Source organism: Fukomys damarensis, unplaced genomic scaffold, assembly GCF_012274545.1.
Source record: "Fukomys damarensis isolate Sample0158 unplaced genomic scaffold, DMR_v1.0_HiC HiC_scaffold_23, whole genome shotgun sequence".
In the NCBI taxonomy this organism is placed as follows: Eukaryota; Metazoa; Chordata; class Mammalia; order Rodentia; family Bathyergidae; genus Fukomys; species Fukomys damarensis.
Window position 1 is genome coordinate 46,478,861 of NW_022900935.1, and position 25,590 is coordinate 46,504,450.

At 49.2% G+C, this 25,590-nt stretch overlaps 1 protein-coding gene across 5 annotated transcripts in view; it reads right to left on the reverse strand.

Annotated features, from left to right (window-relative positions):
• Pemt (phosphatidylethanolamine N-methyltransferase) overlaps positions 1-25,050 on the reverse strand; it is a 75,136-nt gene extending 50,086 nt beyond the window's left edge. The window contains exons 1-2 of one of the 5 annotated variants that reach the window (XM_010637404.3): positions 24,849-25,050; positions 11,046-11,153 (exon numbers count right to left, since the gene is read on the reverse strand). In XM_010637404.3, the coding sequence (XP_010635706.1) occupies positions 11,046-11,153; positions 24,849-24,911 (171 nt within the window). In that variant the 5' untranslated portion in view covers positions 24,912-25,050. The other 4 variants (XM_010637407.3, XM_010637406.1, XM_010637405.1 and 1 more) reach the window with 4 other exon arrangements.
• Between the last annotated feature and the right edge of the window lie 540 nt (positions 25,051-25,590).

Here is a 25,590-nt window from a genome sequence, read left to right on the forward strand (position 1 = left end):
CAAGAAGTACATAAAGCAAAGAACACAGCCAGTGGCACCTGAGCTCCTCAGACACTGGTAGTTACATCTCATTAAATCCTGACAGTGTGTTCATGGGGGTCCATGAAGGAGTTATAGTCCTTTCTATAGATAAAAAGGGAAAATGGCTAACTGTGGTCCAGTACTCCCAGAACAGTAAGGCTGACCAAGCTCTACTGCTCCCTAGGTCCACCCAGAGACAGCTAAACTAGCCCTCAGTCTTACAGGGTTAACAGAACTACTAGAGAATAGGGAATTTAAAAATGCACCAGTCTTCACGGCTAAAAAGGAGACAGGAGAATAGGAAGTCAGCTCAGTCTTCAAAGACTATCGGATTGGCAGAGATACCAAGAAGCCAGGGCTAAAAAACAAGATAATTAGGATCAAACTCACTGAAGTAGGTTTGTGATCTGCCCTGCTCTAAAATCCAATAAAGAACTTCTCCAGATGATAAGGGACAAATTCCAGATAGCAAAGGAATTTGCTATGTATGGAGTAGTCACTAAAGTAACCTACAGTTACATTTATTGTATACCTGGAGCAGGCACATACCTCTGATTCCAGTGCTCTAAGAGGCTGAGGAAAAAAAGATCACAAGTCCCAGACTAGATTGGGCAAATTAGGGATTTAGTGAGACCCCTTCTAAAAACAAAATGGGCTTGGGCTGGGCATGGTAGCACAAGCCTATAATCCCAGTACTCAGAAGGCTGAGGCAGGAAGATTGCTGCAAGTTCAAGGCTAACCTGGGCTACACGGTAAATTCATGGCCAGCCTAGACTGCACAGCAAGACCCTGTCTCCAAAAATTAAAAAAAAAAAATTTAAATATAAAAAAAAAGGAAAAGAAAAGGGCTGGCAATGTAGCTCAGTGTGAAGGCTCTGGGTTCAGCTCCCAGTAGTACCCCCCAAATAAATCACACTGGAGGTAGAAACTTAAGATGATAGATAATAAGATACACATTACATGAAGAGGCATGATAAAGAAGAATGAAGGTGCAGCTAAAACTCCCCTGATGACATCAAGAGATCATGCCCCTGCCTACTGCATACATGCTGTAAAAGCAGGACACTTTTGTTCTTATTTGGGGGTCAGCCTGGGGTTCCTACCCTTCACAACTTTCCCCCTTCTACTGAGGCATAAGAATAAAAGCCTTGTTCCTGCACCAAGGTGCTTCTGTCTAAGTCTTCTCATAGCACAAGAACCCACTGAGAAAATAAAACTCACTGAGTCAGTAACAACCTCGGGTTTGCCTGCCAGGAAGGAGAGCACCCTTAATCCATCTGTCCCTTCAAGTACTAGGTTAAGGCCCTGGCACCTATGGGTGGCTCAGACGCTTCCCTTAACCTCCAGGACCTCTCAGACAGCAGGAAATACAACATATGTTTGCCCTTAACAGTTCCTAGAGCCAGGGATCAGCGCTAAAGAGGGTCAGGGAAATGTAAGAGAAAGCTTAGTGGTATACCTAAGGGTGCAAGCTCAAGAAAGCCTGGCTGAAGAGGGATAGAGGCAGCCAGGCAGGCAGAGGAAGCCCTCTGGAAAGCAGGACCAGAAGGTATAAAGGCACAGAGGTACAAAAGAAGAACTGGCAAGAGGCCACAGCTCTGGGAGCTATCACAGGAGATGTACCCTATGGGAGGGAGCCTAGGTCGTGAAAACACCTCTCAAGTCACCTAACATGAAGGCAACTGGATTGAAGCTGGGGTATGACTCAGTGGTACAGAGCTTACCTAGCGTATGTGAGAACCTGGGTTCCATCCTCTGTATTGCAAAGAAAAGAAAAGAAAAAAGGACAAAGGGCCGGGAATTTAGCTCAGTGGTTCCGCCACCTGCCTCGCAAGTGCAAGGTCCCGAGTTCGATTCCCCGGTACCAAAAAAGAAAAGAAAAAAGGACACAAAAAGAAAAAGAAAGGTCAAAGTAGCAAGGCAGAATCTACTGGCAATACCAAGGAATAAGTAAGAGTCTGCCTGTTCCCTGCCCCTTTCTCTTGGAAAGGACCCCAAAAGATCATCTACAGACTACATGGCCAGGTACCCCATCCACTGCCCTTCAGTTACAGACACACACGTGATGGTGTGTGATGGCTGCATAATGCTAACAGTCAGAACCAAAAATAATCACTGAGCAAACGCACCTGGACCCCCACCAGCCCAGTAAGGCTTCCCAAGGTCTCCTGCAGCTGCATGTCAGAGTATCAGGAACTTGGGAGAAGGGGGCATTGACGATGTCACCAGCTTAGTGGGGAACCTCCCTAGTTCTCTAGCATCCTTCCTTTTGTTCTTGACTGTATTTACTCCCGGTCATTCTGGAAAAGGCTGTGAGCTGACCCAGTTCAAGAAGGCTTGTCGTACACTTTTCCACCCCGTTGCTCGGACATCAGGATTCTAAAGTTAGCCCTACTCTGGCTGCACCCAGCATGTCTTTCTATTCAGAGCTGGATAGTCTGAGGAACAGGGCAGTTTCCAGCAATAAACATGTATCGTCCGCCTGGCTCAGAGCAGCACACACTTACAGGCCCTGGAATGTCTTGCACTTGAGCCAACATCAAAGGGCAAGTGGAGGAGGCCAGGGTCTCTCTGACAAGGAGCAGACTGTCCGGTCATGGGGCTGTGCCAATTCTTCCGGAGGAATCCAGCTGTGAGCACAGACTGGCCAGGGGCGAGGGGAGAGCTAAGAGTGCCACAGCTCCTTAAGTGACAGTCCGAAGGGACAAGTGACTGGCTCACCAGAGCCTGGTGCCCTCAGAGTCAAGGTCACAGTTAGGCCAGATGAGCCTGCTGGCCATGCTAAGGGAGAAACCCTCCTGCCACCACAGGCCACACTAGCCAGATGGCCTGCAATCCTGAAGTGCAGGCCTAGCTTAGCAGAAGAAGACGTCTTCTAGCCCCAAAATGTGATCTCAGACCCCAGTGGGTATGTGGCCATGCCTGGAGCCAGGATTCTAAGCCAAATGGGAAGAAGGATCTCAGATAGCCTAGCTCATCCTAATTCCTCTGCCCAACTGAGATATACATTCACATTCATTCATACACACACACTCTTTCCCTCAGCACCAGCCCTAGCAGACAATCCAGGTTGCAAGCCTCCTTTAGGGGACCTAGGTCCACCTGCTCACCTAACACACACACCCTTCCTTATCTCCTAGACTCTCACCCACCCTCCTCTCCTCCAGGAAACCCACCTGAAGCCAGGTATGGTGTTCACACCGATAATTCTAGCACTCTAGGAGACTGAAACAAGAAGATAGCAAGTTCAGGCCCTGCCTTAGCCACTTAGCAAGTTAGTGAGGTTCTATCTCAAAACAGAATAGTAAAAATAAAATTTTAAAAGGCTGGGTATGTAGCCCAGTGCAAAGGCTCTGGGTTCAATCTCCAGTAAAACACACACACACACACACACACACACACACACACACACACACGAGAAGGAAGAACAAGAGAAGGAGGAGAAAAAGGAGGAGGAGAAGGACAACGCTCACCTGGCCTCTGAATCCCACATGCCCCCTCTGAAACACCTGGATACCTCCTCTCCTGAACTCTTACAGTGAGCTATACCATCAACCAAATCCTAATTTTCCTATTTCTCTTCTGATGTCCAATCTCATCTGCCTAGCCTGCACCAGTTTCAGGAAGGCAGGATAATATTCCAGCACAGGGCCACCCCAGGCTGGCCCTCAGTAAACAGAGACTGGACAGGACCTCAGGGAAGGACCTCACTTTACAGATGAAGAAAACAAGGCCCAGAGAGCAGGCGTGGATGAGAGAGGTCCTGGGCTGACCCCTGAAACATTTGCAGAGACAGCTTCCCTGGCATCTGGTAGGATCCTTCAGGCACTCAGAAGGGAGCTAGCAGATTGTGAGCTACAATCTGAAACAAAAACTGAGGCGGCAGCAGCAGAGGTTCGGACGGGAGGGAGCAGCTGGCAGAGTGAGCAGGTGACAGAGCAGACAGGAGGTGCGGTGGGTATGCTCTGCATCCTAGCTCTCACCTCTTCTCCCTCACAGCCACCTCCTCCCTCATCCAGGAGGAAAGGCATACCTGCCCATGCCCACAGCGCCACCTACCGTCCCCTCCTTGAAGCTCCCTCTAAAGGTGCTTCTCCTAGCCCAAGGGGACCACAGCTCCCAGACCCCATTGTGGAAACTCTGCCAGCCTACTCGTTGTGGCACAGAGCAGCGAGTGCCTCCCTCGAGTACCTCCCCTCTTCCCAAAGCAAATCTCCCGAAGAGGGCCACAACCAGTCTTGTCTGCCCAGGACTGAGGGTTCCAGGACGCAGGACCCTCAGGCCACAATCAGGAACACTCCAGCCAGCCAGCATGGCTGTTCTGACAGAGTCAGGGCCCACCCCTGCGAGGGCAACATCTGCAGGGCCAAGTTCAGGGGACTTTGTCCTGGTGTGGGAGTGAGGGGCAGACTGCCGGCAGCCATGTCACCCCAGCAAGCTCCTGCAACCCCAGACATCCCTATCTGAGCAGGGCAGTGGGGGATGGTAGTGAAGGAAGGGGCTGTGCTTACCCTGTGGGAGCGGCCTGTCCCATCAGGGCAGAGCCAGGAGCAGTGAGTGGGCTGGAAGGGGTCTTGCCAGGCACACTGAGAAACATCCCACACCAAGAGGGAGTATCTAGTCCTCGTGTACACCTGCTGTCACAGCAGGACTCTTAACAGCATCCCTTTCATTCCCTCTCCCGGGGTCCCAACATGGAAGGAAATTACATGCTGGGCCACCCTCTCTGGAGGCCATCACAGTTAGCCATGGTGTCTACATACACTATCACTGTCAGCTCTGAGGTGATTTACAAGCAATCTGTCTCTGATAACAACAGAGGCAGCAAAGCATGAGCACAGTTTATTCTTATAAACAACAGGAGCCCTCAAAGCCACCATTGGACCCTGTTGCTGGCTCTACAGCTTCTGGCCCAGGGCAGGGATGGGGCTGGAGCCACACAGAGTAGCCTAGCTTGTCTCCACTGGTGATACAATGGCTGTGCCTGTGGACAGACACTGCTGAGTCTACTTTCCAGAGCATCCTTTTCTTCCAGAAAGCCAGGTAAGCCACAAAGCCAAAATGTCCCAAATGAAAATGGACCTCACAGGAGGATCACTGTGAGTTCGAGACCAGCCTGGGCTACACAGTGAGTTCCAGGTCAGTCTCAGCTACAGTGAGACCCTGTCTCAAAAAAAAAAAAGAAAATGGACCTCAGCTACAAGATGCAGCATATGAAGCTGGTCAAAAGCCCAATACACATTCAGGAAGCTAACACTGACTGGGCACTGTGCTGGGTGTGGGCGCCGAGGCAGGCTGGTGCTGGATCCTCCCCTGCTTCCTAGAACACATGCCATCAGGGAACACGACAGCACTTGCAGATGCTCTACAGGAAGAGTGAGGAGCAAACAGTGGCACTAGGCGTGGGGCTGTGCTAAGGGATGCTTGGTACACCTGTGGGCACTCAGACCACCTATTCATTATGCCCCATGGGGGACACCTGGCAATGTTTGGAAAGGATACTACTGACCCCTAGCAGGCAGAGGCCATTAATATTGCTAGACATCCTACAGTGCAAGGGGTAGCCCCAGTGTCTGAAACCCGGACCCAGAACAGGCAGGGTAGGGAGGAGAAGGGGCTGGGAAACAACACCTGACAAGGGATGCCACAGGTCCTTCAGGAAGCCCAGCACTAGGCAGATAGCTCACAGCCAGATGTGGTGGCACACACCTGTAATCCCAGCACTCAGGAAACTGAAGCAGGAGGATTGCCTGGGTTACATAGCGAGTTCAAGGCCAGCCTGAACTACATAGTAAGACCCTGTCTGAAACTAAATAAATAAATAAAAGGTTTTTTTTAAGGAACAGATCACCCAGGAAGCGCTGGGACCCTGGGACCCACCTGCCAGAAGAGCTTCCTGGCCAGGCAAATAGGGAACCTCCTCATGGACAGAGCCTGAGCTCCGAGTGCTGCACAGGGCAGGTGGAGGGAGGGGCAGGGAACCTGGCTGTGGTTGCTGCATCGTGGACCTGGCCCATAGATCTAGGGTCTGAAGTCAAGAAGCATCCACCTACTGACAAGCAGACCCTGTGAGGGCAGAGACCAAGACATAGGGGTGAGGGGGTGACAGCTTCACGCTATCACTGGTAAGGTGGCCTCCCTCGTGGGCTGGGAAAGGACCTATCAAGGAGACTCGATTCTTTAGGGGAGTGCGGGCAGGATGTAATTCAGAAGCTGCAGGTAACAGCTCCCGGACCTCTGAGAACATTATGGGCCACAAATGGAGACCCAGGTGACAGGGGAAAGCCCCTCGTGGCTCCTCTACCATTGATAGAGAAAACTTTAATAGCAAAAACCAAGGAAATGTTCCAATGTAACATAACTTCTGCCCTTTGTTCTGTTTAGTTCAGAATTAACCAGCACTGGAGGCATCTCGTCTCCCTCAAAAGTTTTGTAAATGAAAAGAACCATTGTTAGCTTTGCTGACCAAACACACGAGAATAGGTAACTAAATGAATCTTAAAGTTAACCTCCCCTACCAAAGAAGTGCTACATCCAGGTTGAAATTCAACTGCCTCACCACATTTTGAATATCAGCAATGTGAACTGTGAAAATGCAACGTAACCACCTGAATGAGATCAAGGCTGTAAAACCCTATAAAAGGGGGAGTTGTAACCCAGTACTGGATCAATCAGAGCACTGCTATTAGGTGTGATCGATCCCCGTTGTTGGAGAAAAGTTTTGTTATTTACTTCCATGCCGCTGCCTCTCTGTGTGTCGCTTGCCAGTTCCTTCCGTAACACCATCTCGGCCTTCTCTCCCCACTGTCATCTCATTTCCTTTATACACGTATTTGTGCCCTGCAAGATCAGACTGTTCACTGGCTTTCCAAGAATACGCACAATAATGCCTGACACACAGCAGGCCCTGATATCTGCTAACACATGGTGTCAGGCAGTAGAAGAGAAATGCACGGGGTCAAAGGAGGAGGCAGAACTGAAGCAAGGGAACCTAGGAGGCCAATGTCAAGGACAGCAGGGCCACCATGAGAAACCCCAAATGGTCCAGCTGAAAAGAGCCTCCCGAGGCCTTAAGACCATAGGTTCGGAGGAGCGTTGGACATACTGAGTAGGCAACTCACCCAGCCCAAGGCTGTGGAAGCCCTTCTCTCAGTAACAGCTCCACAGGGGTACACAGAGCAAGAGGCCTGGGTCCCCAGCCAGACTCAGCCCAGGGTAGCCATTCCTAGCCCAATCACCCCTGAAATTTTTTAGACCCACACACAGCCACCTCTCTACCTGGAGCCCCCTGGACATCACTGATCTGCCGTGAGCTAAACTAAGCCCTTATCCCCAAATCCCTCACCTCCTTCATTATCCCATTTCACCAAGGGGCCAGGCCACCCCACTGGTCACTCAGACCACCACTATGGAGTTGGCTGTATTACTGTTGCTGCAATCCTGCCAGATTCTCCCTGACCACTCCTCCCACCTCCATGGCTCCACTCTAATGCAAGCCACCCCCAGGCCTCAACTGCTGGGCTGCTCTCCCAGCTCTACCCAAGCTGTCTCTCCTCGGACCTTAACACAATACCTTGAAAACCTGATTCAGGTCCTGTGGCTCCAAGCTCAGAGTTCATCCAATGTGCTCCTTGTGGCCGACTGCCTGAGCCACTGTCCCAGACACCTCTCTAACATTCCCTCTCCTCTCTCTGGCTCCAGCTGGCAACTGTTCAGACACTCGTGATCAGGACTCCTTCCCCTGCTGTCACTCACTAGGATGTTCCTCCCCATATGCCTGGGTGCCCCCACACAGGCCTTGGGTTTCTGGTCAAAGGCCACCCCTAAGAGGCCTCCTGACCACTCCTCCAGCTTCTCAGGGAGTTTACCTGCTTTGTCACCAAGGGCCTGAGCTACATGTTTATTCAACTGTCCCCTCCTAGGATGCCACATGAGCACTAGGGCATGCACAATGGAGCCTGCAGTGCTTGACACACAGTATGCCCTCTATAAGTATCTGAGGAATAATTTCATGGGCCTTCTTGCTGTGGTTTGAATATGGTCTGATTCTTGTCCCCCAAAGGTTTACATGCAGGAAGCCTGGTCCTCAGTGTGGCAGTGTTGGGAGATGAAAAAACTTTAAGTGGGGAGTGACAGTAGGGGGTTAGGCCATGGAGCTCCACCCTTGGAAGGGACTGATGTGGGTATCACAGGACTGAGTTAGTTATCTTGTGAGTAGTTTGGTCCAAAGCACTCAATGCCCTCTATATGTAGCCCTTTCCCTTTTCACTTCTTCATAATGTTTTGATATAGCCAGGGTACCCTTACCAGGATGCTGATGCCACATTATTTAGAACCTCCAGCTACCAGAACTGTGAGCCTCAACAAAACTCCTTACTTTATAAAGTATCCAGTCTTGGGCATTTTGTTATAGCAATACAAAATGGGCTAATATGCTCTTCAAGCCCCATTTTCCAAGGGGAATAATAATAAGAGCAATTTGCAGTGAAGACTCATTTGAAATACTGCATGAAATGCACCCTGCACAACATCTAACCACATCAATCCCACCAAATACTGGTAGTTCTTAAAATTTAATAACTACTATGCAAGTGTTTTTGTGTATGGCCTCTTTACTGCTTGTGGTGGGGCTTCTCTTCCCCAGTGCATTACAGAGCTAGGGCTAAAGCCCCACCCGACTTTTTCTGCCTCCAGATGCTTCTGTGGCTCTCCCAGGGAAGTAGCCCACTGAACCACATGTTATGTCCCTTTCCTCATTCTGAAAGGATTTTGAAGGACTTCTTCTCTTTCGCACTAATGACCACAAGCTATTCCAGTGAATATTTTTTTTCAAAATGAGGCAAATGAAAAACTTATGGCCAAAACAAAACAAAACTGCTTATGCCAAACACAGATGCAAGCTGCCTATCTCCAAATCTTACTGCATCTGTGCATCTGAAGCCTCGGCTGTTCTGGACATCTTGATGGGCCTTGATTCAGGTTCAACATGAAGTATGCAAAAATTCACTGCTGGAAGGAACATCAGGAAATGACCAAGAAGGCTTGTGCATGAATAAAAGTGTCCCCAGGACCACAGTGCATGGGCCAGCCTGGCCCTTGGTATTGAGAGACCTATGGGCACTTGAACAGTGCCAGCAGGGAACCAGAGGATGAGGATCCCATCCACCTGTGGGAGCCTGCAGGGAAAACCTTGTGTCCAGGAAAGAGCACACACACCCAAACACCCCCATTAGCTAGGACTACAGTGTATTGTCAGCTGGGACCAACAGATTTTCTTTCATGCTTTCTTTTTTGATTTTTTGAGATAAAACCAAAGAGACATAGGGTCTCACTATGTAGTTCAGGCTGGCCTCAAACTCACTATGTAACCTGGCTGGCCTCCAACTCATAGCAATCCCACCTCAGCCTCCCAAGTGCTGGAATTACAGGCGTGTACTGCCATGTCTGGCTCTCAACAGCTTCTCTAATACCCTGCATTTATTTCCTGTGGCTGCCACAACAAATTACTATAAATTTAGTGGCCTAGAACAACAGACATGTGGTTCTGGTAGCCAGAGCCTGGATTGAGCATCTTCATCCTCAGTGTCCCCTATCTGAGGTACCAGTTCCTCCTGGGCAGGGGGTCCATGGAGAGGACACAGGAAGAGTGAGGGACAGAGGAAAGGCTGAGCATACCAGGTACCGCCGGTATCCACCCTTGCTGGCAAGAGAGGATCAGGTCAAGGCCAGCACTGGCTGAGGCTTCTTAGGAACAGAGAGAATCTGCTCGCTGGTCTGGGTCCTACCTCTAGAAGCACGTCCATATGTTCATCAAAGACAGCTCATTTAAGAGGTGGCTAGCTCGGCATGGTAGCACACACCTATAATTCCAGCATGTGGGAGGCAAAGATAGGAGGATCACCATGAGCTCAAGGCTAGCCTGGGCTATATAGTGAGTTCAAGGCCAGCCTAAACTACAGGTTGAGACCTTGTCTCAAAAAAAGAGGTGGCTGCTGTGAAGTTAGCTACCTGCCTGCCCCCCTCACCAGATGGAGAAAAGGCCCAATCATAAACCACATGAAAAAAATGTCCTGTTCCATCCTAGGACTAAGGGCTCATATTAAATGAAAACAGATAGGAACAATGTGTTGCCGACGCAGATCTTGGCCTTCTGCAGATTAACCTCAAGGGCAAGCACGGGGTGTCCGAGGCTCTGCATCAGCAAGCCCCAGTACACTGAGCCCTGGGACTACCAACTCGGCTATATCAGGAGGGGTATAGCAGAGAGTCTTGGCAAGCTTCCCCAGGACCACCTCCCACAGACACCCACAGGACAGGGGCCAAAAATCCCAAGTACTTCACCTGAAATCTTGATGGGGGCAAGGGGCATCTCAGAGAAAGGCTGCTGTTGGCCAGGCCCTTCTCCACATCTTGCTCCAAGGGCCCAGAGCCCACTGCCCACCATGAAGCCCTTGGACCTCCACATATCCCCTTGTGTCCAGACTGAGATGGTGCCTGTTGTCCTCTGATTTCAAACCCTGTGGGCCTGTTCTTGCCACCCAGCAGAGCATAAGCTCCTTTGCAGGAAGCCACATACAGAAAAAGAACAATGCACACCAGGGGGAAGGGGTTTCACAAGAAAATGACTCTATGGATGACGGGGCAAACAGGGAAGACAGCCCCTACAAGCCAGGCAACTGGCTTTATAAACCAAAAGGCTACTCATGAGAAGCATGGGTACTTGAAGTACCCACCAGGCAGCCTTCCTTTCAGGCTCTAGTGACACCAAGAGGCCGAACCCCACTGCCTGGACCACCCAACATTAGCCCAGGGCAGCCTGCTGGTGCAAGGCAGGAGCTTCAGCAATGTGCCTTCGTGGAAGCAAGGAAGCAAGCATGGTCAGAAAGCAAGGAAGGGGATGGTGATGGATACAAGAGGGCAAGGCAAAGCAGAGCATGTATTCATTCATATGTCTGGACAGCAGCGATCCCCACCCCCAGCCCCATTCCAGGTTCACCTGCTGTGTTAGGTGCAAGCGCACTCACCACATTCCAGAAAAATGGATTAAAAGCGATGGTGAGGACGGCTGCCCCAAAGCTGGAATCCAAAGGATCCACGTAGTGCAGCAGCCAGGTCATGACGCAGAGATCTGCCTGCAAGGAAGAGCGGTGTCAGCCAGAGGTCACCCGGTGCCACTCAGAGACAGCAAGGACCTGGCCCCAAACATGGAGACAAAGTTACCCTCCAGGAACAGGCCAGGAGGCTTGGGAACATCTATATCCAGCCAAGGCTACCACATTGTAGTCATAAAATGGAGATAAAAAGCAAAACCCAGTCATCTGTGTCGTGCCCTGTCAGAAGAGCAGCTGGGCTGGCAGCCGCAGAGGCGGGCATGGCACTCACTGGACGAGGAGCTCAGCAACTCTGAAGATGGCATTCTGCACCCTCAAAAGGAAGTGACACCGGGCCTGGTCTGACTGGGACCCTGCAGGATAAGGGTCTCAGAGGCCCAGTGAAAACTCAGGAGACCAAAATGTATGTGAAGAGACACTTGGCGTCACCAAAAATCGGTAAAAGCAAATCACGATAGTAATGTGCCTCTTCTCACCGAAACGTAACAAGAGACCATCTAGAGTGTCGCTGAGGGTGTGCACAGGATCTAGCAGACTGACAAAGGATGTTGCCAGGTCTCCATAGCCCGGTGGCCCACCCACCACACACAAGCACATGCCAGCATGCTCCTGCCAGCCTGCAGCAAAATGGTCAGAGACACTAAGGTGGACCAAGGTAAGCTCACCGGTAGAGGCTTGCCGAACATATCTTATATGAGAACTACCTAGATGCTGTCAACAGACCGAAGGAGAAACACAACGTGGTCCATGTATAAATATCGAAGGCACAGAAGCTTAAAAAAACTAGATCCACACTGGACATGATGGCGCACTCCTATAATCCCAGCCCTTAGGAGGTTGAGGCAGGAGGTTCACAGTGAGTTCAAAGCCAGCCTGAACTATATAGGAAGATCCTATCTCAAAAATAAATAAACAGGCCGGGGATTTAGCTCAGTGGTTTCACCACCTGCCTTGCAAGCACAAGGGCCTGAGTTCAATCCTGGTACCAAAAACAAACAAACAAACGAATAAATAAATGCTAGCCCTATTTGCAACAACACACATGTTCACTACGATATTCTCAAAAACATAAAGTTAAGTGCCAATAACAAGTTGCAACATTCAGGGTATAGACATAGATTTTAGAAGTATAAAACAATATAGTACCAAATATCCTTTCTCTGAAAATGGTTTAAAACAAATGAGAAGCCAGGTGTGGTAGCAATGTCTGTAAGACCAGCCATTTAGGAGCCTGAGGCAAGAAGATTCCAAATTCAAGGTCAGCCTGGGCAACAGAGCAAGAACTTGTCTGTCTCAAAATTTTAAAAATATATCATTGGGGCCAGGGATTTAGCTCAATGGTTCTGCTGCCTGCCTCACAAGCGCAAATCCCAAGTTTGACCCCCATTTCCAAATATATATATATGGTTGGGTTTTTTGTTTTGTTTTGTTTTGAGACAGGGTCTCACTATGTAGTTCAGGCTAACCTTGAACTCACTATGTAACCCCGGGCTGGCCTCAAACTCAAGCGATCCTCCTGTCTCCGCCTCCTGAGTGCTGGGATTACAGGGGTGTGCCACCACACCCAGCCAACTTCGACATTTTGAGTGGTGAGTCCTTGCATTCTTCTTGAAAATTTTCCCTTTTTTTCATTTTAGAAAGAATTTGAAGCCAAGCACTTTGGCATAGGCCTGCAATCCCAGGATTCTTAAGACAATGAGGCAGCAGGATCTCAATTTTGAACCCAGCCTGGGCAACTCAGCAACTGAGACCTTGTCTTGTAACTTGTGTTTGTTTGTTTGTTTGTTTGTTTACCAGGGGATCAAACTCAGGACCCTACACTTTTGAGGCAGGCAGCAATACCATTAAGCTAAATTCCTGGCCCTTGAAACTGTTTTTTAAACTCCCACCCACACACACTAGGGATCTAACTCAGGACCTTCCACTTGCAAGGCAGGTGTGGTGCCACTGAGCTATCCCAGCCCTTGTTTTTTTGTGTTGTTTTGGTTTTTTTGGTTGAGACAGGGTCTCACTATGTAGTTGAGACTGACCTGGAACTCACTATGTAGCCTAGGCTGGTCTCGAACTCACAGCTATCCTCCTGCCTCAACCTTCCAAATGCTGGGATTACAGGAGTGCGCCACCATGCCCAGCTCCCCAGCCCTTGTTTTTTAAACTTTTAAAAGAGTTATGAAGATCCTGGGTTCGAACCTTAGTACAACCAAAAACAAAAACAAAAACAGAAAAAAAAAAAAGGAAAGGAAATAGCAGATACCCCTCTGTATACAATTAAAAGTAAAAATCACAGTAAAAGATACAATAAGGGTTATGTCCATCACTGCGGTGACCTTTCCCAGGCCTGCTATGATGGGGTGTTTCATTTGCTGTATAATAAATTATTTCAAAAAGTGCTTTATCTCCCACTTTTCAGGGTGAGATGGGGAGAAAATGCTGCTCTGCATTGCCAGCACCCTAAACACCTGCAGGGCTCCCAGCCCAGAGGACCAGTAGCAGCCTTCTCCCCAGTTCTAGCTTCACTAAGCAACTGCTTCCTGGCTAAGGTCAGCCTGCCATTCAAACAGCACTGCTGAGTGTGACAATAGGAATATTCTAAAAAGACACTAGGGACTAGGTGTCAATATGAAACCATCTTCCACTCTGGCCTCCTTGCCCCTTCAGCCTCGTTTCTCAGGCAAATCTTCACCTCCCCACAGGGCCGAGGTTGGAGCTCAGTCAATATTAGAAGCTCAGATACAGTATACAGTGGTCCCCCTCATCCATGAGCCGGACATCCCAAGATCCACAAGTGCAATAATTTGCACAGAATCCACTTAGGCAGTGGCAGGGCAGGGAGCCACTGGGCTGACCCCAGCACTAGCCACTGCATGGGCATCCAACTAACCATCAGATCCTGAACTGCTAAGCCCGTGTGGCAGCACAGCAGGGCTCTCTGGCAGGCCCCCCTGCAATGCAGAGCTGGGCAGGAAGCACCATGTGGCCCAGAGCACACACCACTCCCAAGAGATACCTGCCCCAGCAGGAAAGAATAGGACAGAGGCCAGCTAAGCACATATCCACAGCTTGTAGATTCAGGGTCTCAAAGGGAGCACCAGTTTTTCTTCTTTGATAATAACATTCATTAAGCACCCTCTGATTGCAAGACCCTGCACACTGGTGGCTGGGAGCAGATAAACAGGTATGGGGAGAGGAAGGCATTGGTCTAGGACCAGACTCCTTTGTGTGGCCACTTCTTCAATGTGAACAGCACACCCTTACCAGTGGGAAGCCCTCACTCCCTCCACCCCTTCTCCTGATCACCATCTCAACCCCCAGCCAGAACCTCACCTCCCTTCCGCCACTGTCCCACCCTGCCTCATTCTCCGGTCCAATCACCTAAGCCGTCTTTCTAAACCACCCAATCCATGTCCAGCCTCCTAATCCCAGGTATAGCAAAGGTCCCTGATAGGACCTCACAACCCACTGGCCACCCTCACCCCAGCCCTCCTGACCTACACATGGTACACCACTCCCAGCACACACTGGCAGCATGAGTCACACCCACTCACAGGCAGACCTTCCACAGCCTGGCCAGTCCTTCACCTGCCACCCCAACTACTCACACAGGCCCTTTCACAATGCACGTGCCTGTAATGTCCTTAGTCCCTCCGCACCTCACTAGCAAACTCCTATTCATCCCTCAAGATCCAGCTGAAGTACTCCTCTACCTCCCACCTAAGGTATTCACTATGTCCTTCTAGAATGCCTGTTGCAATTATTTGATTATTATCCCTGTTTCTGTAACAGTTCCTCAGGCAAGAGACTATTTTTTTTATTGATCTCTTTGTCTCCACAGAGTAAATGTTTGCTGAGTGAGTGGTGGCTGCATTTCACCACTAGTACAGCTTGAGGGCTAATGGTTACCTCTAAGGGGCTCTCAGCCACCTGTGGTCTGCCTCCAATCTCGCTTTGGAAGGAAGTACAAAATTTCCAGAGCGGCCCCGTGGGGATTCTGCAAGCAGGTGGGCAGCTGAGCAGCCTGGGATGATTAGCAAAATCCACCGAGAGAAGGGGCATAGGCTCTTGTGAAGCTACAGAGCCTGCTTCAGCAGCCACTCAGACACTGGGCATCACAGATGGTTGTTTTTATGGCACATTTTGGGGCTGAGCCACGGGGAAGGTTGGGGAAGGAGAGCACTCTCTAGGAGTTTGAGACCACAGGGATGGAACCTCAGCCAAGCAGCCTGAAGTCCCTGGGTGAGGCTCATCTGTCCCTAGGTGTGCAGCTGGGTGGTAGGTGTGTTGGGAACAACACCAAGGATGCAGGGCCATGGCTAGGGCTAAGAGGCCTTGCCCTGAATGTCACTCCCCACACACACCCCTGCAGCCACCACAATCCCTGTTTATCCATCCATAAGCCAGTACTCCCCATACTCTGGCCCTGCAGCTCCCTATAAAGGACAGACAACTGGTGTGTGGCGGGGGGGACTGGGTTGTGGCTCAGTGGTGGAGCACATGCCTCACACGTACCAGGCCCTACAGGTCCCATCACGGTACTGCAAAGAAAAAAAAAAAGAAAGTCCCATAAGAGTTTACAGGGCAATTCTACAGATGAGGGTTTATTGCTAGCCAGAACATCCCTTGAAGGAATGTTCTACACAAGGCACCATTCTTTTGCACTAGAATTCTCCAGTCTTCTGTTCTCCTGAGGTGCCGGATGTCAATGTGATAGAAACCTGCTCCGCACAGGGAGGGTATACAGTGGGCTGTAGTTGAATCTCACTGAGCAGAAGGACATGCCATCTTCTTCCTCTTACAGAGGACTAGTCTGAGGGCAGCAGCTGTCAAGGGTTGGTGCAGGGTTCTAACCAGTGCTCTCTCCCAAGGGGATGCTCAGGGCACTCCTGTTTCTGCTGCTGGTAAACTACCAGGTTCCAGCTGGGCACACGGCACTGGCTGTACAAGTGACCTCTTAGATACCTACCAAGCCAGTGGCAAGAGAATGACAAGTGTGCACTGCACCAGGACCATCAGCTTGCCCCATCAGCCTAGCTACTTCAGGACTGCCCTCTGGCCCCCTAGGTTTTGTGGGGCCTGACACTGAGCCACAGAACAGGGACAGACTTACCTCAGGCAAAGAGGAAAGAAGGGAGAATATGAACTCCAAGACAGACTCCCCCCATCCAAGCTAGGAGAAAGAGCACAGAGGGAAAGATCTGGAGACAGGGCTAGGGGCCAGGCATGGTCCTTAGGCATGGCTCTGGGAGGCTTCAACCCAATAGTGGTAGCCTGTGGAGCCAGGCAAAGTTGGGGACTTGATAGGACAGGGGAACAGGCCATCTTCCAGACACATTCATGCCCCTGCACCCCACTTTGGGAACTCTCCCCTTTTTCATCACAGGGCCTGGGGAGAACACTCTTGCTTGAAATCTTTAAGAAAGTGTAAAGTCTTCAGGGGAAGGAGGCTTGATTTGTTCTAAGGAGGTCAAAGACCAAAATGACCAGGCCTAGAACATCACTAATCACTAATGCCAGTTACCAAGATCAGGACATACTTTATTTCTTACAATCCTCAACCACCTTAAAAGAAAAGCCCTATTGTTACTCTCACACTGAAGATAAGAGAACCAAAGACTTAGAGCAGTCTCAGACCCAACCAGAGAGGGGAGACGCAGCCTTGGCCAACCCAACCCTCTCGATTCCCAGCAGAAAGCCCACAAGATGTAGGCCTCAGAGCCCAGGGGAGAACCTGGCTCCACCCCAGTTGACAAGGACAAAAGTTTGTGTTTATGGGTCCTGGACATTCCCAAGGAGATGGGAAGCGAGTAAGAAAATAAGCTTCACTTCAGCTTCTGGGAGCCCAGGTGAAGAAGGGAAACTGAAGCATTCAAATAATAACCAACTGCCAGACATAGTAGCGCACACCTGTAATCCCAGCACTCAAGAGGCTGAGGCAGAATGATCCCAGGGAGTTCAAGGGCAGCCTGGGCTCCACAGTGATTTCAAAGCCAGCCTGAACTACACAGAGAGACCATGTCTCAAAAAAAAAAAAAAAAAAATTACCAACTAACGTAGCAGAATCCAGAAGTAACCGATGTCTACTCAGGTCTTCCAATTAGAGCCAAACTGATCAAAACTGGAATATGGCTCCACTGTCCCTCCTCTGCCCAGGTCCCCATGCCCTGGTCAGCTTGCCTCTGACAGGAAAAAAAGATCCATCTGGAACCCTGGGTCACCTTGAGGACTTCTGTTGCCCGGAGAAGGGCCTGACTAGCAGGAAAGAATGACTAATGGCTCAGAGTAGAATTCAGGCACAGAGGGGAGCTTTCCCAGCTCCCTAGTTCCCACCCAGGGCAAAGAAAAAAGCTCCCTTCCTAATTGCCATAGTGACCTATTCCCAAGGGCAGGCCTCCATCCTGAAACTGGATGTGTGGAGAAGAACCAAAGACCCACGTCAGAATGAGCGGGGCAGGGGAGTCCAGGGTCCGGCCTCTCAGCAAGGACCAGACTCCTTCCATGACTTCTGCACATTCATGGGCACCTTGACTACAGATAGCCCCTACCCGCCTCCTAGCCTAACTTCATCCAAGCATCGGAAGTCCTGGCTTTCTGCCACCCAGGAACTCTAAGAATGGACTCCCGGCTCCAGGTCACAGGCTGCAAAGAAGTGAAGGGCTGACCAAAAGAAGGAAACACCTACCAGAGTCAGGAGGAAATGTCAGCTGAGCTCCAGGGATGGCTCAGGTCACCTGGGTCACAGATGAATAGGCTCAGCAACAGCCCTACACCAACAGCCCCACGGTAGGTACGGATGAGGCTCATAGCAGTTTCACCTTACCAAGGGCCCTGGGATCTTTTCAGAGCAATGTCCTCTTGTTAGCGAATGATTTGCAGCAGGTCAATAGCACCTGGTTACATTGTGACATTCAAACAAACAGCAGGGGCCTGAGAGAGTCAAAGTCACATCGATCCCATGCAAAGGATTAAGCATTGTTGCACTAACATGCACATCAAAGGACAGGAGGAAAAGGGTAAGGGCTGTCCAGAGCAGGGAGGTGCACAGGCAGGACCCATTATTCTGCAAAATATACCTCTAGAGTCGCAGCCCTTGACCTTTCCTGCACTGCACAGGTGCCCGGTGTTGCCTGCACTCGCTCAGGCAATGTTCATCTGGAAATTGATGCAGAGCTCCATGCCTGGCACAGACATGTGGATGGTGTGCCTGAGTCTTTGTTCTCTGCTCTTACGCTCTATAGGAGGAAAGATGTGCGGTATTAAGGCACACTTTACCTCTTTCTTCTACACTGAGTGGAAGGAAGGGCTCAGCTTTGGGCCTCACCCCAACTCCAGGAGGACCATGGGCAAGCCATCCACAACCAACTGGGCCCAGCTTTCCTCCCTTGAGATGACCCCTACCCCAGAATATTCTAGACAGAATCATGAAGGAGTGTGCGAGTGCAGGCTGCTCCAATGCCGAGATTACTCCATCCCTTTCCTCTGTTTGCTTACCCTAACTCACAGATAGAAACCTGGCCTTTCTCACCTGCTCGAGGGCCCTCCAAGGAAGACACATGTCCTAGAGCAAGAGCCAGAGAGAGGACACTAATCCCCGGTACTGCAAAAACAAAATAACAACAAAAACACTGTAGTGATTGCTCACAACCAGATGATGACATCATTTGAGGTTTGTTGCTACTAGACCCCATGCCAGGTGCTTCTCTGGCATCAGCTCTTATAACCCCTGACAGTTCCATGATGACCACAGTGGTGCCTCTGTCATTGACATTTTACAAGTAGGAAACCAATAGAAAGGTAGAACCTTTAAGAGGCTGGGCCTAGTCAAAGGAAGTTAGTCACGTATCACAGTTTGGTCTTCACCATACCCTGTTCCTATCCCCACTGGACTGCACAAGAAATGGGGGCACGATGCAGGACACTGGCCTGAGTTGGTGAGAGCATCACCCACCTGCTCCTGGGAACAGGGCAGTCCTTATAGAAATGGGACCTGATGGAAAGGGCCCACCTGGACTCCGCCCTGGCTCTGAGGTCTCTGGGTATTCTGCTAGCCTAGGCACCCGAAGAAGCCAATGCTCTGACTAAGGCCCCTCAGGATCACCCTCTGAGTGCTAAAGGTGCCCTTACGTATGGTGAGCAAGGGGGCAGGTACCTGCCAGGGTGAGGAGCACAGCCATAGACTCTCGTGACAGAAAAGGTGTTATGGTTTAGATCTAGACCATCCTCCAAAACTCTCTTGAGTTCATAGGCAGGATTTCTGGAAGGTGATTTGATCATAGGGCACACAGTGAGTTCAATTGCACACATTTCCACCTGAATTTTGCCTCCTGTCAGATCAGTGGTGATATTAGACTCTTATAGGGATGTGATACAGCTGTAAACTGTACATTCAAGGGATCAAGGTCACGTGCTTTTTATGACAATCTAATGCCACATGATCTGAGGTGGAGCTGAGGCAGTGATGTCAGCATGGGGCAGAGGGTGGTGGTGGTGCAAATACAGACTAACATAAACGAAGAGATCTGACAACACAGAGACCATAATAAACCAAGTGCTGCCAGACTCATAGCAAAATCTAATCAGTGAGTGGCAAGTGACAGGCTGTATCTGGTGGTCAGCTTTGGGTTAGAGCCGAAACTCAGTTTAGTCCATGTGTGGCCTGCCTGTTATTTTATTTACTATTTCCATCTACACCTCTTCCCTGCACTGTGCACGTGCCTCAGTCACGGTTTTGTGAAGCCCACAAGTTAACCCTAAACAAAGTGAGTAAAAAATAAATGTTACTGGAGAGCTTCTTTGGAAAAGGGGGAGAGACAGCAGAAGTTCTGAGATTACTGCATCTACCTTTTTTAAAAGTAGTGACAAAGTTTGTTTGAAGAAAGGGAGAAACTAGGCTGGGGATTTAGCTCAATGGCTCCTTGCAAGTGCAAGGTCCTGAGTTCAATCCTGGGGCGGGTGGTTAAAAAGGGCGGGGAGGTCTAGTTCTACAGAATTAAGTTGGGTAGAGGAAAAAGCAAATTAAAAGTATACCCTGGAGTACACAGGGCAGGTTATCACAAGGAAAGCTGTGATAGCCAAGATTACTGCATTTTTTAAAAAAAAAAAACATACCAAGAGTTCACTCAAATTATTGATTCACCGCAATGAGAAATTTACATTTTCCAAGCCCTCTTTGGTACCGGGGATTGAACTTGGGTCCTTGCGCTTGCAAGGCAGGCCACCGAACCGCTGAGCTAAATCCCCGGCCCTAAGCCCACTTTGTATAATATGTGGTGACCAGCTATCCAGCAAAGCTATAAAACCTTCAAAACTGCTTCACCAGGTAGAGACTAAGTAAGCACCCTGCATTAAAAGATAAGCCTTAGGGAATTTTTCAAAAGAAGAAACTGTGAACTTCAACAGAAGTAATTATTGAAGACTACTACTTCATCAAACATGTCTGCACTGAGAGTATCATTCTTAGTGGCTAACTGCATTGCTACAGCTAAGAAGCCCTTTACTATTGGTGAAGACTTCATCCTGCCTTCTGCTAAGATCATTTGTCATGAAATTTTAGGAGAGGCTTCATTCAGTTCAAAAGGTGGTATGTATTCCTCCTTCAGTTAGCACCATAACTAGACAAATTGATGAAATAGCAGAGGATATTAAGACACATTTGTTAGAAAGGATTAATGAGTCGCTATGGTACTCAATCCAGATTGGAGAGTCTATCAACTATGACAAGGTAACAGTGCTTGTTTGTGTGCAGTATATTTTTCAGGAAGATACACAGTGTTGCCAACCAAGATCACAACTACAGAACTATTCAAGTCTTTCAAGGATTAAATATTAAGAAAACGGAACTGGCCATCTTGTGTCAGTATATGCACTGACAGAACAACTGCCTTGACTAGATGGCATTCTGGTTTCACTACTCAAGCCAAAGTGGTCACTTCAGAATATGAGTCTAGACACAGTGTTATCCATAGAGAAATGCTGGCTAGCAAAAAAATGTCACCTAAACTTAACAAAGTTTTACAGGATATGATTAAAATTTATCAACCACACTAAAGTACATGCCCATGAGCCTGTAATCCCAGCATTAGGGAGGCTGAGGCAAGAGGATCACTATGAGTTCAAAGCCAGCCTAGGCTACATAGTAAGTTCAAGGTCAGCCTGAACTACAGAGTACAGACCCTTCTCAAAACAAACAAACAAGGCTGAGGATGTAGCTCATGGTGCCATGCCAGCCTGGCAAGCACAAGGTCCTGAGTTTGATCCCCATTGCCACAAAAAAAAAAAAAAGGCAAAAAACAAACAAAAAAGTACATACCCTTAACTCACAGATGTGAGCTCATGAAGTTCTATGAGGAGATGGAAACAGAGCATGCACATCTTTTCTTGTACACAGAAGTGAGATGGCTTTCTAATGGTAGATCACCAGGCTGAATTTTTGAATTATAAAAACTACTTCAGAAACTTCTTTTAGAAAAATAGTTACGTTTGGCAGCACATTTCAGTGATGCAGCATGGACTGCAAAATTTGCATACTCATGTGCCATATTCAACTTGCTCAACAAACTTAAATGTGTCAATTCAGGGGAGAATGACAACTGTGTTCAAGTAAGCAAATAAAGTGGCTGCACTCCAAACCAAACTGTAATTATGGGGGTGAGGAGTTGGACATCAGGATTTTTGACATGTTTCAAACATTAGCAGAGATTTTGAAAGAGATTGAGAGCCAGAGATTTCTTTCTCTCAGCTGGGGCATGACCACCTATCTCAGCTTTCAAAAGAGTTTGAGCATTATTTCCCAACCACAAAAGACCTTACTGTGAAAGAATGGATCCTTGACCATTTGTGAATAAGCCAGTAAATGGACTCTGTCCATGCTAGAAGAGGATCTGGATTAAAGCCAAGATAAAATATCCTGAGATTAACTACAAAAGCACTGAAAATCCTGCTTCCATTTCCAACATCCTATCTTTGTGACTCAGAGTTTTCTGCAGTGACAGCAACCAAAACAAGATAATGGAGTAGGCTGGACATATGCAAAACCTTCGCAAGTCATTGTCTCCCATCACCTCTAGATGGGACCATCTAGTTGCAAAAAAGCAAGCTCAGAGCTCCCACTGATTCTACATTATGGTGAGTTTATAATTATTTCATTATATATTACAATGCAATATAATAAAAATAAAGTGCACAATAAATATAATGTGCTTGAATCATCTGAAACCACATTCCCCCTCCTCCATCTGTGGAAAATTTGTCTTCCACAAAACTGATCCCTGGTGCCCAAAGCTTGGAGACTGCTGCTCTAAATCATCTAGAGATGATTTACAATGCCCAGTACAATGTAAATGCTATGTAAATGATTATACCACATTGTTTAGAGAATTATGACAAGAAAATGTCTGCACATTTTTAGTACAGTTGCAATTTTTTTTAATCTGTGGCTGGTGAGATATGCAAATACAGAAGCTGCAGGTACAAAGGGCCAACTGTATGTTGGGAAAAGTATTTTTTTACATTTCTTTTCTATTTTCTATTTCTTTATATGTCCTGTGGTTACCAAACAGGTTTTATTTTTCCTGTTTTACCCACAGTGCTGAGGATGGAAGTCAGGGGCTCACACATGCTAGGCAAGTACTATAGCACCTCCAGTCCAGAATTTTACAGTACATCTAGGACACATGATGTTTCCATGGGACAGCAGACAAGAGTCATCCTGACCTGTCCTCAAAATGCTCCAGTTTTTCCCAGCTGCATGGCCCATCCCTGTCAGGATCTGGAGAGGGAAGAGAAACGGCAGGAACACTCTTCCCACACATAACCAGGTAACCTTCCCATCCACAGGCTGAACCTTTCACCTCTTGGTTCAGCTCTGTAACACAGTCCTGGCTCCTATTATCTTGGGGCAGGCCATGACCCCTTATTATTGCTGGAGGTCTGGTGGGACAGTGACTTTTACATTATTCCCTGAAGTTCCATAGCTTCCTCCTCACAAGTTCATGGCAAGCCACCCTGCAGAAAGCACCCTCCCTAAGCCAGGGTCCTTTCCACCTGTGATGTACTGGGGTAGAAAACATGAATCATTACCTTGACCTTGAGGGTCATGACTCTAATTACTATCAGTGGTGGGAAATTCCAAAGATTTCATTACATACATAATCCTCCCAAGGGGGTCTGCAGGGTGGCTCCAGGGGCGGCCAATAGGAGCTGTACACATATGACCTGCCATCCAACTGAATGGATGCTATATTGCCATGAAAAGTTGGCTAAAATGAGAAAATTAGTCTCCTGTATCTTCTGCTGCTCACCCATCCTCACCAACTGTCCTATCCACACTCAGGTCCTCAAGGACTGTACACCTGCTTCCTTCCACCAGGAAACCTTTCTGCACTGGTATATCCCAGGAACTTCCCTCACAGACCCTCCCACAGGCTACTCCTAACAGGCTGACCAGTCCCCCTCATCTTGGTACTGGGGATTAAACTCAGTTTCACACTGAGCTATATAACCAGCCCTATTTTCATTTATTTATTTATTTAGAGACACGCTCTTACTAAATTCTCAGGCTGAGCTCCAACTTGTCACCCTCCTCCAGGGAGCTTCCTGTTTCCAGCCCCGCATCTTCATAAGAAAATCAGCTCAGCACTAGTAGGCTCTTAATTGTCCAGCACCAGGCCCTTGGTAAATAATAGCTTTATCCATGAATAAATGAATCCACACACCCATAAGTAATGAACAAAGAGAACAAATGAACTGGATTAGAGGTTGCTTCAAGCAGTGACGCTGTACAGCTGACAGACTGAAAGCCAAGTGTGGTGGCACATGCCTGTGATCCCAGCACTTGGGAGACCAAGAAGCAGGAGAATCACCACAAGTCCAAGGCCAGCCTGGGCTACATAATGAGACCCTGTCTCAAAAAAAAAGGAGTGGCTGGTAAAAAGGTGAATGAAGAGTCTAAGAAGTAGCCTTGATAGAAGGGAGGATGAAGAATGCAGCAACTGAGAGTCCAGGAAGGTGCTGAGAAAGGTAAACTCTCCAGCCTATGGCTCTTCTTGAGGGCCCAAACACAAGGCTCATCCTACCACCCAGCAGGATGATTTCCAGTCTCTGTCCCAGAAGAGAGGAGCTGGCCAGCAGCCTCCTGAGGTCAGGGGTAGAGGAGCCACAGTTCTGCCTTGCTTACAGAGATGGCATGGGGAACGAGACCTGACTATTCATTCCCACATATCCACCGACTCTCACCGTCCACACAGCATGCTTCTCCTTCACGCCTGTACACACTCACACACTCTCACACTCCCAGACACACTGTCACAGCAACTCTGACCACACAATCCTGGAGGCACAACAAACCCAAAGTCTCACGTGCAAAATCCCAGATTCACATAATCCCAGACTGACACAATCTCAGAGACACAATCTCTGACACTAGGTGATTCACGTCTCCCCAGAGACACAATTCTCGGGACTCACATAATCTCAGAGAGAAACGTGCACACACAACCCACAAAACTCCCCACCCTCTGACACGCTCAGTCTGGGGTTTATACACGCTCGAACACTCGCGCGCACAAGCGCTCGCACACCAGCCGCCGCCTCATACCTGTCGCCCCGCCCCGTTGCTTGGTAACAGTGTGGCCCCGCCCTCCAAGCGTTGGAGGCGGCACCCACCAGCGCAGCTGTCTTCCTCATACCTCTTGGGTGTCCACAACCGCCCAGGAGGATCAGTACCTTTCTATAGTTGATATTGCCCAGGCCTCCACAACAGTCGGGCCCCGACGCAGTACTGCTCATGGTTTCGGCTCCCTGGCCTGCGGTTCCTTTCACCGAGCAGGCCGCCGCAGGAGGGACCGCGCGGGGGTCTCGTGCAGCCACCCACCCTGGGGATCGGCCCCATCGCGCTAGGGAAGTGCTGTCGGCCGGGGCACTTTCCCAGTGACCCCGATTCCTTTGGCCTTCTGGGAAATGTAGTTCTCGATCCCTGTCTTGCTGGACCTGCCTGGCTTCTCGGTGAACCGAAAACTACAAGCCCCAGGGTCGGTCGCAGCAGAGCCTGCGGATTCTGAGACTTCCAGGCAGTGGTGTTTCTCAGATCACAGATCCCTGCACCTGAACCCCCAGCTGGCCTGGCCTTCCAGTCTCTGGTTGGTAGTGCTGGGACTACAAGCCAGGTGCCCTGCCCCATAGGCATAAGTAATTTACCGCGCAGCTTTCCGCCTCTCATCCCCACCCCATTCTGTAGTCTCGCACTTTGGCGAACCGGTGCCCGCTTCTGCCCGCTCTGGGATTCTCTTTTGCCTGGAGGCAGTGCAGGCCCCCTCAGTAGCTGCTCCTTCGGACGCTGGCCCCGCTCCGCTACGGTTTCTTGGATCTTTCAGCTCAGCCAGAGACACCTATTCCGCTCCTTCGTTTCTTCATTCATTCTCACATTCACTCTCGGGTGTTTTCTGAACGTACCTGCATGCTAATATTG